General features: G+C 35.2%; 1 protein-coding gene across 2 annotated transcripts in view; it reads left to right on the top strand.

Annotated features, from left to right (window-relative positions):
• The window catches only part of ERCC8 (ERCC excision repair 8, CSA ubiquitin ligase complex subunit), a 62941-nt gene that overhangs the window by 5008 nt on the left and 44520 nt on the right, over positions 1–13413 (top strand). For both annotated transcript variants that reach the window (XM_047873947.1, XM_047873956.1), the window contains exons 2-3: positions 6378–6473; positions 11423–11524. In XM_047873947.1, the coding sequence (XP_047729903.1) occupies positions 6378–6473; positions 11423–11524 (198 nt within the window). The remainder of the gene's footprint in view (positions 1–6377; positions 6474–11422; positions 11525–13413) is intronic.

The following is a 13413-nucleotide window of genomic DNA, read 5'->3' as shown; positions in this document are numbered from 1 at the left end:
CATGTGATTTCACTCATTAGAATTTAAGAAACAAAACAGATGAACATAGGGGAAATGCAAAAAATAGAGAGGGAGGGAAACCATAAGAGACTCTTCACTATAGAGAATAAACTGAGGGTTGATGGAGGGAGATGGCGGGGAATGGGCTAAGTAGGTGATCGATTTTAAGGAAGGCACTTGTGATGAGCACTGAGTGTTATATGGAAGTGATAAATCACAGAATTCTACATCTGTAATCAATGTCACCATATATGTCAGCTAACTAGAATTTCAATAAAAACTTGAAATCATAAAATGAGTTAATAAAACATTTTAAGAAATCTCTGAAAATCATAGAATCATGTAATTATGGGTATGGTTTATAAAGGAAAGATGATATGGCACTCTGTTCAGCACATTTAATTCTACTTCAGACAATTGGCATATAAATATTCAGGTAGTCCTTTCTTTTTGTAATGGTGCACATCTATAAAACTAATTGTGCTACCTGAACCTAGGAAAGGTAACTTTAATAATCGGTGGAGAAACTATTATTCTGTGGTATTTAAAATTTCTTTGTCAAACACTAACCTTTTATTGTCAGTCATAAATACATAAAAAATGAAAAAAACCGTAAACCTTTAGTACACGTTACTGTAAAACATTAGAAACAATTTGAACTACAGTTCTCTCTTTATATTAAAAAAACCAGGGGTAGTGCCTGGGTGGCTCAGTTGATTAAGCATCCAACTTCGGCTCAGGTCATGATCTCACAGTATGTGAGTTTGAGCCCCACATCTGGCTCAGAGCCTGGAGCCTGCTTTGGATTCTGTCTCCCTCTCTACCCCTCTCCCACTCATGCTGTCTTGCACATGCTCTTTCTCTCTCTCTCTCTCTCTCAAAAGTGAATAAACATTAAAAAATATTTTTTTGTTTTAATTAAAAGAAACAGGGCGCCTGAGTGGCTCAGTAGGGTAAGTGTTCAATTCTTGATTTTGGCTCAGGTCATGATCTCACTGTTTGTGAATTCGAGTCCCATGTCAGGCTTTGGTGCTGACAGTGGGGAGTCTGCTTGGGATTCTTTCTGCCCCTCTCTCTGCCCCTCCCCTGCTCACCCTCTCTCTCTCTCTCTGAATATTTTCATTGTATAACTTATAATACAAGTAGAGCATCTTCTCTATATCTTGCCTAATTATCATTCTTTCTAAGTCTGAATCAGATTTGAACATTTTATCCTTTGCATTTCAATGTCGTGAAATATCTCTGAGAGGTTGTTTTTTTGTTTGTTTGTTTGTTTGTTTTTAATGTGAGTGTTTTTGCCAGTGTTGTTTCCTCTAGGACATCCTTAGCCTTTTCATCACAACCACTTTTCATCATTTATTTGGGTAGGTTCACTCACCTGCATTGATTTCCTCAGTGTGCCTCTTTAGACTTTGTCAGGTGGCCATAGTGTCAATATTTCCACAGTCAGCTATTTCTTCTGTATTTCCATTTGCAGTCCATTTAAGTTTTACTTCCAGCATTATCACTTAGTGTTTCTTTGGTGCTCTTTCATTTTGTTGGCCAATTCTCTCTCATAATTACCCATTTTTCTAAAATTTCTTATAGGATTATCTCAGAAGCACAGACGTTTACAGTTTGTGTGTGAACTGAATAACAAATGCACAGTAACCACTTACAGACTTTGAAAGAAGTCATGTAAATTGGTCACAAGCTATGATGTGCATGTTATTTTTGTAGTGATTTGTGGACTGAAAAGGTAGTATCCAACTTTGTGTTTTATGCTGTTAGTCACGGTTAATATACGGTAACATACGGTAAATGACTTTTGAGCCACATTGTTGGGGGTCTGGTATTTAACTAAATCCTGGTACCTGAAATTCTGATTAGTTTGCAGATTGTACAAAGTGAGGACTGCTTGTATATTTAAGATAAAGCATTTAAAGTAGGGCTTCTTTTTAAAGATTCCCCTCATTAAGTGATGTCTTTGCTTAACTAAACAACTGCATAGTCATATTTTATTTAAAGATGTCTACTCTAATTTGCCCCAAGGTCTTCCTTGTCAATGATTAAAGACAAAAGCATGAGCACTGATTTGCAAAGTTTATAATTCCTAACCCCAGTTTTTTTCACAACATTCTTGAGGTATATTTGACATATAATAAACTGCACATTTAGTTAGAGAAAACAGTTTGATGAGTTTTGACATACATATACACTTTTTAAACCATTACCATCAGGATAACAAATATCCGTAAGCCAAAAATTTCATCATAATTCCTTTTCTTTCTTTCCCTGCTTCATCCTGTTCTGCTCCAGGAAACCACTCCTCTGCTTTCTGTCAGCATATATTACTGTGCATATGCCAGAATTTTGTATAAATGAAACTATGTTTTGTCTGACTTTTCATTGAGCATAATTATTTTGAAATTTCTCCTTTTGATTCCTTTTTATTGGTAAGGAATATTGCCTTTTCTGGATATATAACAGTTTATCCATTCACTTTTTTTTTTAATGTTTATTTATTTTTGAGAGAGACAGAGTGCAAGCGGGGGAGGGGCAGAGAGAGAGAGAGAGAGAGAGAGAGAGAGAGAGAGACAGAATCTGAAGCAGGCTTCAGATTCTGAGGTGTCAGCACAGAGCTGGATGTGGGGGCTGGAACTTGTGAACGGGGAGATCATGACTTATGCTGAAGTCGGATGCCCAACTAACTGAGCCATCCAGGTGCCTCTATCCATTCAGTTCTTGGTGAACATTTAAATGTTTCTAGTTTTTGGCTATTATATATAAAGCTTCTGTGAATGTTCATGTACAAATCTTTGTGTGGATACATGTACATATCTTTGTGCTTTTATTTCTCTTGGATCCAGGCCTAATTTTTGAATGACTAGAGTATATGCTTCACTTTTTTTTTAAGTATTTATTTATTTATTTTTATGTTTTTCTTTTTTCTTTTTGAGAGAGAGACAGAGACAGAGCATGAGTGGGGAAGGAGCAGAGAGAGAGGGAGATAGAGAATCGGAAGCAGGCTCCAGGCTCTGAGCTACCGGCCCAGAGCCTGACGCAGGGCTTGAACTCACGGACAGTGAAATCATGACCTGAGCCAAAGTCAGATGCTTAACCAACTGAGCCACGCAGGCACCCCTTATTTATTTATTTTTGAGAGAGAGAGAGCAACAGCGCCAGCAAGGAAGGGACAGAGAGGAAATCCCATCTGGCTCCACCCTATCAGCTCAGAGCCTGACATGGGGCTCAAACCCACGAAACCACAGGATCACTATCTGAGATGAAACCGGGAGTCAGAGGCTCAACCAACTGAGCCACCCAGGTGCCCCTATGCTTCACTTTTTAAGAAACTGGTAGTTTTGTAAAAACTTACATTCCCACCAGTGGTGGATGAGTGTGCTAGTTGCTCACATTCCTTTCCTCTTTTTTGGGGGGTGGGGGGTTATTTAAACATTATTTAATATTCGATTTTAATTAATCTCTTGTGACATCTCTTTATATGATATTTTTGGTGATTGTTCTAGGAATTATAAAATACCCACTTTCATTCTCTCCTTAGAATCTGTAGTTTACTGCTTCATTTGGCATATAGAAATTTTACCACTTTTAACCCTCCACCATTGTTGTCTTTACATATTATATTGTGAACCCCATAAGACAATGTTATACATTTTTTTCAACTGTCAAGCATACTGTAAGGAGAGTTGTCTATTATATTGGCCTAGATATTTATGATTTCTTTTGCTCTCTTTTCAATCCTGATGTCCCAGGTTTCCTTCCTGTATCATTTCCCTTCTGTCTGAGGAACTTTGTTTAGCTCTTCTTTTAGAACATGAACCAAAATTCCTAGCATGAACATGCATGTTCCTAACATGTAGCAAAACTCCATACTCTCAGATATTCATCACAATGCACCTTGTTTACTCCACAGAGTTTAGGCACAGAGAACCATTCATATCCAGGAATAATGGGAACCCTCCTGAAATCCCAGAAGCAGACAAAAGCCAATCTTGTAGGTAGACCTTTCTAAGGATAGCAGTCTCTGGCCTGCTCTATTAACTCTTTTTGCACACCTTGTCTCCGTCTACACACACCATATCCTCATTTCCCTGTCGCATTACCCTCCTACTTTCCTTCATTTAACCCCTCTTAGTTCATTAAAACTTCAGTCCTAAAGTCTTTAGTTTGGGCAGAAGTAGGCTTCCATACACTGGCAGGGATTAGATTGGTCTAAAGTGATAATGCAGACCCTAACCAGGTGGAGGAGGTGCTCTTAAGTGTGGGGACTGACCAGCCCAGGCAATGGAGTGTTAGGGGAGGTAGAAATCAAAGCCCAAGCCTGGTGAGCAGCATTCTTTTTGGGGATGGGGATGATATTGGTGACAGGAGATCGGTTACATATAATGATATTGAACAAAGAAATATATTCATGATAATGAGAGCCACATTTCTCACTGTTCAGAGAAAGGAACTCAAGGAAGGGATGATCACCTTTGTTTATGTTTGTATATTATTTTACTGGTTACAAGAAGCACACATTAATGATATAATCTGAAAAATCATCAAATAGAAAAACATTTTAAGAAGAAATGGAAATTTCAGTGGAAAATGTGAAAAATTATTTTGTGGTGAAATATTGAATCTCAGAGATAGCAGAACAGCATAATGGTCTGGAGAAAAAGGATCAGAATTCAGATCCAGTTCAGCCAATTATTAGATGTATGACCTTGGGAAGATTAGTTATGTCTTAGTTTTATAATCAGGAAAAGCAGTTAATAATGTAACCTACCACCTAGGTTACCACTTATTACGCTTACTATTACCACTAATTACAGAGTCAGTGAACAATAGGCTTTTAATATTAGCTGTAACTGTTATTGATCAAGGTCAGACAAACAGTAAGTGTTAGACTGGATATTTGAACCTAAGGCTAAACTTGTTCCAGAAGACAAAGCCACATGTATATCTTTATTTTTTTCTATTTATTTTTTAAATTTTATTTAAATTCAAGTTAACATATCCATGTATATCTTTAAATCAAACATTTGATATTGCTAAAATGGTTACCAAAATGTTTACAATTACTAATACTGCTACTGTGAGTGCATAAAAGTATCAGTTTGTATCTTTTCTAGCAGTGTGCATTGTTATTTTTTTTTAATAAAACTACCAATTAGGCTAAAAATTTTCATGTAAGTTAGCATCATGTTGATCAATAATGAATTTAGAAATCATTCTGGTTAAATTAATGTAAATGTTCTTTAACATCCAACAGATTAAGACAAATTCTAATATTTAACCTTCACTGGGCTCTTACTATGTGCTAGTCATTGTGATGAGCACTTTCTGTGTATTAACTCATTTAATGTTAATATCCTCTCCAGAATAAGGATAGCTTACAGTTAGGTAATATCAGAAATTTCATTCATCTTAATTTGTAAGAGTACTTATTAACTATTTTGACTTATATATATTTAATTGTGTTTTTAAAAATGTGCTTAATTGTTGAATTAAACATCCTCATCATGTATTTCTGCCTAAGGCATAAGAAACACCAAGGATTTTTTTGTTAAATACTGTAATTTAAGCTTTTGTCCACTAGGTGTCCTCAGTTAAGTTTAAGATATCAGAATTTAACTTTTTCTTCATGAACATTTCAGTCTGTAAATATCTTAATGAAGTACACCCATTATTTTTTTTTTTTTTAAATTTTTTTTTTTAACGTTTATTTATTTTTGGGACAGAGAGAGACAGAGCATGAACGGGCGAGGGGCAGAGAGAGAGGGAGACACAGAATCGGAAACAGGCTCCAGGCTCTGAGCCATCAGCCCAGAGCCTGACGCGGGGCTCGAACTCACGGACCGTGAGATCGTGACCTGGCTGAAGTCGGACGCTCAACCGACTGCGCCACCCAGGCGCCCCCACCCATTATTTTTTTAAGCTTCTTTTTAAGTTTATTTACTTATTTTGAGAGAGAGAGAGAGAGGAGAGAATCCCAAGCATACTCTACAGTGACAGCACAGAGCCCAGTGTGGAGCTTGAACCCACAAACCAGAAGATCATAACCTGTGGCATACCAGGAGTTGAATGCTCAACCAACTAAGCCACCCAGGTGCCTCAAAGTACACCCTTTAAATGAAGTTTAAAATAATGCTTCAGGAGAAATTCCATATATGTAAGTGTTAGTACTGTTGATATTTTTTAAATTCATGTAAGGTCTTTAAAAATCTGTAAATATCTTTGAATGTGTGGTAGAATATTTAAACATTACTTACAATTTTTGCAATATGTCTAATTTTGGTGAAATAAGGATGTTTTTAATGTTTAAATTACCTTTTTATTGTTCTGTCTTTCTTCCCCCCTCCCCTTTCCATTTTTATATTTTATTCAAGGGTTTTGGGACTGGAGTTAAACAAAGACAGAGATATTGAAAGGATCCATGGCAGTGGAGTTAATACCCTTGACATTGAACCTGTTGAAGCAAGATAGTAAGTTTATTACACTTATACATTTTTTGTCAAAGTGAGATGCAGTCAAATCTTGCTTTCTGATTATTTATGTTAATGGTTCCATAAAAATTAGTAAAATTTCTAAATTGTAGCATTTTAAATCTGACATTACTGATTTAAATAAGCACAAAACATTACACTCTTAAAATGTTGCCAGGTAAATATTTCTAGACTACTTTATTTTATTTTCTTTACGTTTATTTATTTTGAGAGAGAGAGAGAGAGAGAGTGTGCCGTGCATGTGCCAGCGGGGGAAAGGCAGAGAGAGAGAGAGGGAGAGCGAGAGTACCAGGGAGGTCTGTGCTGTCAGTGCAGAGACAGATGCGGGGCTCAGTGTCACAAATTGTGAGAATGTTCATTGTGAAGTCAACAGACATTGAAACTTTTTGATTGCAGAGGGCTTTTAAGTGCTGGATTGTGTGTCTTAAGTGCCATTTTAAAATAGAGTTGCTAAACCATGAGAGAGTCTTAAATATAGAGAACAAACTAATGGTTGCAGGGGAGGTGAAAGGGCATGGGCTAAAAGGGTGATGGGCATTAAAGAGGGCACTTGTTGGGACGAGCACCGGTAAGTCTGACTGATAAGTCACGAATCACTACATTCTACTCCCAAAACCAATAGTACACTATATGTTAACCAACTTAAATTTAAATTAAAAAAAATAAAAGGGGGCCCTGGGTGGCTCAGTTGGTTAAAGGTCAGACTCCGGCTTAGGTCACGATACTCTGGTTCAGGTCATGATTTCAGTTTGTGAATCTGAGCCCAGCATTTGTCTTGCATGATGTCTCTGCCAACAGCCCAGAGCCTGCTTCCGATCCTGTTTCCTCCTCTCTCTGCAGAGAGAGGAGGGAAAGGGAAAAGAAAAGTAAAGAAAATACAAATATGAAGAAAAAACAGAGTTGCTACTCTAAAGGAGTCTAATGGGAAAACATATATAAAAAGTGAAAGTATATGTTGGAGAATTAAGCTTGAAAAATCCAGACCTGTATTTGAGCTCCTCCTGTCTTTACCACTTGGCAGCTGAGTGACCTTGAGCAACATACCTAACCCTTTTAGTTCTCAGTTGCCTTAGCTATGCAATGCCAAAAATAATAACTACGTTACAAATTTGTTGTCATTTAAATGAGATTATATGTGTAACATGCTTAGCATAGGACCTGGCATATCATTAGAGGTTGCCCCCACTCCTATTAATCAAAAGCTTATCACCTATGCTTTTACTCCTTTCAGTCCATTCTCCACACAGCAGCAGATGCTTTAAAAAATGCAGATATCAACATGCCATCCACCCACTTAAAACTCCTCTTGATCCCACATTGTTTTACAAGAAAGTTCAAAAAGCTTCATGTGGTCTGTAATCAGAACAACTATAAAGTAACTAAGGTTTGTTGTGTCATGTTACATATAACATCACCCCAGAATTTTTATATTATAATGAAGTGTTATTACTATTTACATTAAAATCAACCAGATAGGTTCGATAGAATTGTTTTTTTATTTTCAGCTACTTGTCATAGTCCCACCTAGTAGTATATGAGAAACACGTACAGTGAACACATTCTCACTTTAACGCATGGTTAAATCTAAAAGGCGATCTGTGATAATTATTTCCTTTGTTCTGAACTTTTCCACATGCAACATAGTACCTCCCATTCAAGGTCCACTGTGGGCTATTTGCTTATAAAATAATGACATGAACAGTAAGTGATAGCTAATTTTTTTTTTTTTTTTTTTTTTTTTGGTCATGGGTGCTGGTGGAAAAGATACTAAGTACTGCTTCTCCAGCCAGCCATTTGGAATAGAGATCACTTGTCTGACCTGTGAAGTACATGAAGCTAGTAGGCTACCAGTTGACAGAGTCAATGAGAAATATGGGAAATTACAGATTATATGTGCATAAAATATGTGGAAAATACAGGCTGAGGAGTCTTTTTACAGAGCATATTGAGAAAAGTCAAGATTCTCAATACAGTTTTTTCCCCAGTGAATGGTAAAAATCTGTAACTATTTCAGATGTTTGCTAAGACTTGTTTTTTGCATTAAACCCTTTTGACAGCAAAGAGTAATAAAAAGATATGTTTAATGGAAAATTAAATATTGATGTCTTTCTCAAGAAAACCAGTGCACATGTAATTTGTTCAAAATGCTTTTTAACATTTTCCAACCACCATGAGAGTTGTGATATCACTGAAACCAGAGTCGAAACCAGAATATACACATCTGATAAAGAAGGATTTATTTCCAAAGTTAGGAGTTATTTTAAGAAGTCTACCTGAAAATAATGTTTTAACAAGTACAGTTGCATAAAGTACATTTGCACACCATTCTATGAAGCTCAAATTTTCTTTGATATCTTCTAAATTCTTCTAAGTTAATTTTATTAATTTTGTAGTTGTTAAAAGTTATATTTTCCTATATACACACTTAGTTAACTACAAAGGTTTTATAGTGAACACATTAGCATGGCATTACTTGCTGTCTTTCTTTACTACCCATCATTGACCAGATTTTTAGAACTGTCTCAGCAAAGAACTTTGAAGAACTACTTTTAAATTAACCTTATTGTTCTACAAATTGGTATTGAATTTTTCTTAAAACAAGTCTATAAATCAATGCTTCTTGAACACGCTCCTGGCTCGTGAACCCTTTATAACTGGTGTACAAGATAAGGAGCTTGTACCAGAATGTAAATTTAGTATATCACTAAGCACACAATTTAGATGAGCTGAGATATTTTTGGTAGCAAGATTTTCTCAGTGAGGAAAGAATTGTGTTCATTTCTGGCACAAGATCCTTATCTTGCATGTTAAATAACAAACTGAAGAGGGCAACATAAAAAAATGAATGTATAATACTTCTAACAAGTATAATTGATCAGATATCCCCCCAAACCACAAAATATGGATGAGTGGGAACAAATCACTGATAACTACTAGGTCCGTGTCGTATCATTTTATGTCAAAAGAGGCAATGAAAGCCAGTCTAATAGACCTGATAACTCCAAAATAAGAGTTAGTTGAAAGTTTAGCAAGCTAATTTCACCACAGTGGATGACACTGGAGAGGATGACATACTCCCAATCATTAAGGGGTTCACAGTAAGACTGGAAGGGGCTGGACCAGTCTGGGCCCTGTAATCTCTCCACCTAATCAACTTAAGATTTCCTAAAAGACAAAACTGAGGAGAAACTGTTTGGAATAGAATCCAAATTGAGCATTAGAGGGACCACAGAAACAAAAAAAGATGGCCCAGGTAAAAATTGGGGAGGTGAATAGAACCAAGAGTTCTCTGAAAGTGAGCTACCATGTTTTGAACCATCTTATAAAAAAAGAGGAGGACATCCTAGAGATAAAAAATGTAAATATTATTCTAAACCAAGCCTCCCTTTTGAAAGTTGAAGAAAATTTAGTATAAACATGAGCAAAATAATAGGATTAAAATCAAACTCCATTCAAAATTAGTGTAAGAGCAAAGGGACTAAGTAATACCCTTATAGTAGTTGTGCCAGAAAAATATACCCACAAAATAGGTGAAAACCCTAACCTAATATTTCAAAACTAGCTAAAAGTCATTTTAAAAAGATACAAGATGTGAAAGAATAACAAGTTGGAATTAGGAAAACTTGTAAATGAGATGAACAAACTCAAGAAAAAATGATAAATAAAAGAAAAATGTTTCAGAAATGAAAACTAAAGCATAAGGTACATAAGCAAATGAATACAAAATACTACAAGAGGTAGTACCCTAGAAATAGAAAGTAGAAAGGGGGAAATTTCTAAAAATCAAAAAGAAATGGAGAAAGACAAAGGATTCAAGAGATAGGGACATACTTGGAAGATAGGCAAAGAATAGCCAGCATCCCATATAATAGGAATTCCCAGAGATGAAACGCAAAGGAGAATAGAGTCAATATTAAATCTATAATCCAAGAAGACTTTCCTAAAATAAGTCAGATCTGAAACTACATATAAAGGAAAGAAAATCATATTTTAACTAAAACTGATTTGGGGCTTTATACCAAAGAAATGAAGTTTCTTGTCTGAGATCTTCAAGGAAATGGTGTGAATCAGGGATTGGATATCCAGCCAGACTGATTTTCAAGTACAAAAGAAGAGACAAATTGTCAGTAACATACAAGAATTCAGGGACTATTGCACTCACGAGCCCTTTCCTAGGAATTTACCAGAGAGTAAAATTACAGAACCAGAACAAGTAGAGAGACAGAAACATGAGGTTTGACTATGAGTAATGAGAGTAACAAGTGGCAATACTTTATTTGTCCATAGATCTCTCTGTCTTTTGTGGTAGATTGTAGACCCTGGAAAAACAGAAACTATGCCTGCCTTGCTTGCAGTTATGCTAGCAGGTGCTCAAAGTTGAATGAAGTGAGTAAATGTGTTTTTAATAATAGAGGGAAGGAATCTAACATTTATTGATCCTTTATCTCTTTGAGGCCATGTAAACCTCACTTGTGTTTAACTTACACGACTTCTTTATGATTTGGGTGAAAATGCACCCTTTTTCACAAATGTTAAAAGGCTTAGTAACTTGCTTAGAGTCAGATCGTTCCTTGTTAACAGCTAGTCTGTCTGGTTGCATTTTCCTTTTAGCACAATTTTAATTAGGACATTAAGAATGACTTCATAATAATTAAGATAAATCTTTTGCCATCTTGTTTCTACTGTCCATTCTTTTTGGAATTATAAAGATAAACTTTAAATGATCACAGATTGAATCTTTCTGTATTCATTCTATAAATACTAGAATGAGAAATTTTAGTTTATTAAAGTCTATGCTAATGATAATTTACTCTGTATTTGTGGGCATAATACCTTTGGGTGTTTATAGATCACTAATTTTCAAAAATATGTAATAAGTAAATGCGGTACCTAAGATGATAAATTAATGTGCACTTTTTTATTATTAGCATGTTATCAGGTGGTTCAGATGGTGTGATTGTACTTTATGACCTTGAGAACTCCAGCAGACAACCTTATTACACATGTAAAGCAGTGTGTTCCGTTGGCAGGTGTGTATTAAAAATGTAATTCATGAATGTATAAACAATTTAGTACTTTTGCATCAAATACAAACCATAACAATAGCAGTCATATGATGGTCTCCAGCAGGTTGTTCACATGACATTTTTTACATGGATATCCCTTGACATTTTTTTTTGAAAATAACAACTGAAATTCAGGCATAGCTGTTTTTAACATGAGACTTCCTCAAAACAACTTTGGTATCAGTTTTCAAAAGGAATTTATATAAAAACTTCTGATTATGTCATTTTTGTTATACACCTACATAGCACACCTCAGGTAACTCATTATAGTTGTAGTACCATTTAGCATAAGACTTTTTATAAGTCTTTCAGCTAATTGTAAACACGAATTACATTTTTTCAACTGATATTAATAGGGTAGAAAGTTTAAAAGATTAATGGATAGAAGCAGTAAATGTACTGGTAGTCCCTCACCAAACACATACCTATGCACACCTGCACGCAAGTGTCTTATCTCCATACTTACTCAAAGCTGCCAAACTTAACATACCTCTCTTTGTCATTAGTCTTCTGACTATTGTAATTTGTTCGTAATGGCCGCTTAGTTCTTTTTTGTCACCTGTATCTGATCCAATATTGAGCACAGCTTTGAATTAACAGAGAGAATGGGTATTGGGGAAATGCTTTCAAAAGGAAAAACTTCATGAACATTAATGTCAACAACCATTCTGTATTAATGCTGTTCCCAAAGCACTTGAGTAGATACATAAGTCCATGCGAAATTTGGGAGGAGATTTACAATTGTTTCTTGGCTGTGGTGCTTCACTTTGAAAATAAAGATTTGGGAAACTATTTCTCTGAACTTCAGGTTATTTATTGTTTTTTAAAGATAATTATACCTGTCCTCTCATTCTTGTAAGTTTTTTGTGGGACTTAAACGAAATACTGTCTTTTAAAAAGCATGTTAAAAACCGTAAAGCAATATAGTTACAGGGTCGCTTGGTACAGAACAAAGATAACACCTCATTTAGTGTGAAACTTGGTTTCTAAGAGGCCATTTACACCATTTTATGCTCTCACTCCACTCTCCCCAAAAAACAAAAAACCAAAACACTTATATTTTAAAATGTAAGACAGTCATATTAATTCATTTTCTCTTCTTTTATCTTAGCTAACATTTTAACTGTATTTATTTTGTTATATATTAAAATGGTATTTTCCTGTATACCACATGTATTTACTGTTATCCTGAGGAACTGTGATCTACTTTCTGGTATATAAAGTCAAGTAAATGCTTTGTGTGTCAGTCTTCTGTTTTACCATGACATTCTTCTTGGATTCAGTCTCTGTCCTTAAAAGCATAACTTTGAATGTAAATGGGCATACAGTGAGCATGTTTGCAAAATGAGTTAAAGTAGCATTTTATATTCAAACACTTTATAATCTAACTGTACAAAATAATTTTACTAAAAAATTTTATGAAGTTAATGTGGCTCAGATTGCTGATATTTATTTTTGTGTTACTTAATGTGTGTATTCATTAAATGTGAATGAGAATAACGGGTCATTCACAGTAAGATAATAATTTAATATTCTGACCTATTTTAAAATTAAATTTAAAATGTAAATGAGCTTTTATTTGTAATCACTGCATTAAAGATTTGTCTTACTATAACCAGAAAATCTTGGCATACATCAAAATTCTTAGGAGCAAATAGAAGTCAATTCTGCTTATTTTAAAGAGAAATTTATTGGAAAGATACTTAGTATCTCATGTAACTGGTAGGAAGGTGGGAGAATCAGTGTGAAAAATGAGCAGAAGGTAAGTGAAACTATGGCGGAGACAACAGTCAGGATCATACCACAGGAACAATTTAGTTTGGATTCTGCTACATGTCACCAACGCAGACTCT

The sequence above is a fragment of the Prionailurus viverrinus genome, chromosome A1 (assembly GCF_022837055.1).
Source record: "Prionailurus viverrinus isolate Anna chromosome A1, UM_Priviv_1.0, whole genome shotgun sequence".
Lineage (NCBI taxonomy): Eukaryota > Metazoa > Chordata > Mammalia > Carnivora > Felidae > Prionailurus > Prionailurus viverrinus.
The sequence above is the reverse complement of the archived record's forward strand: the minus strand, read 5'-3'. Positions and strand labels throughout refer to the sequence as shown.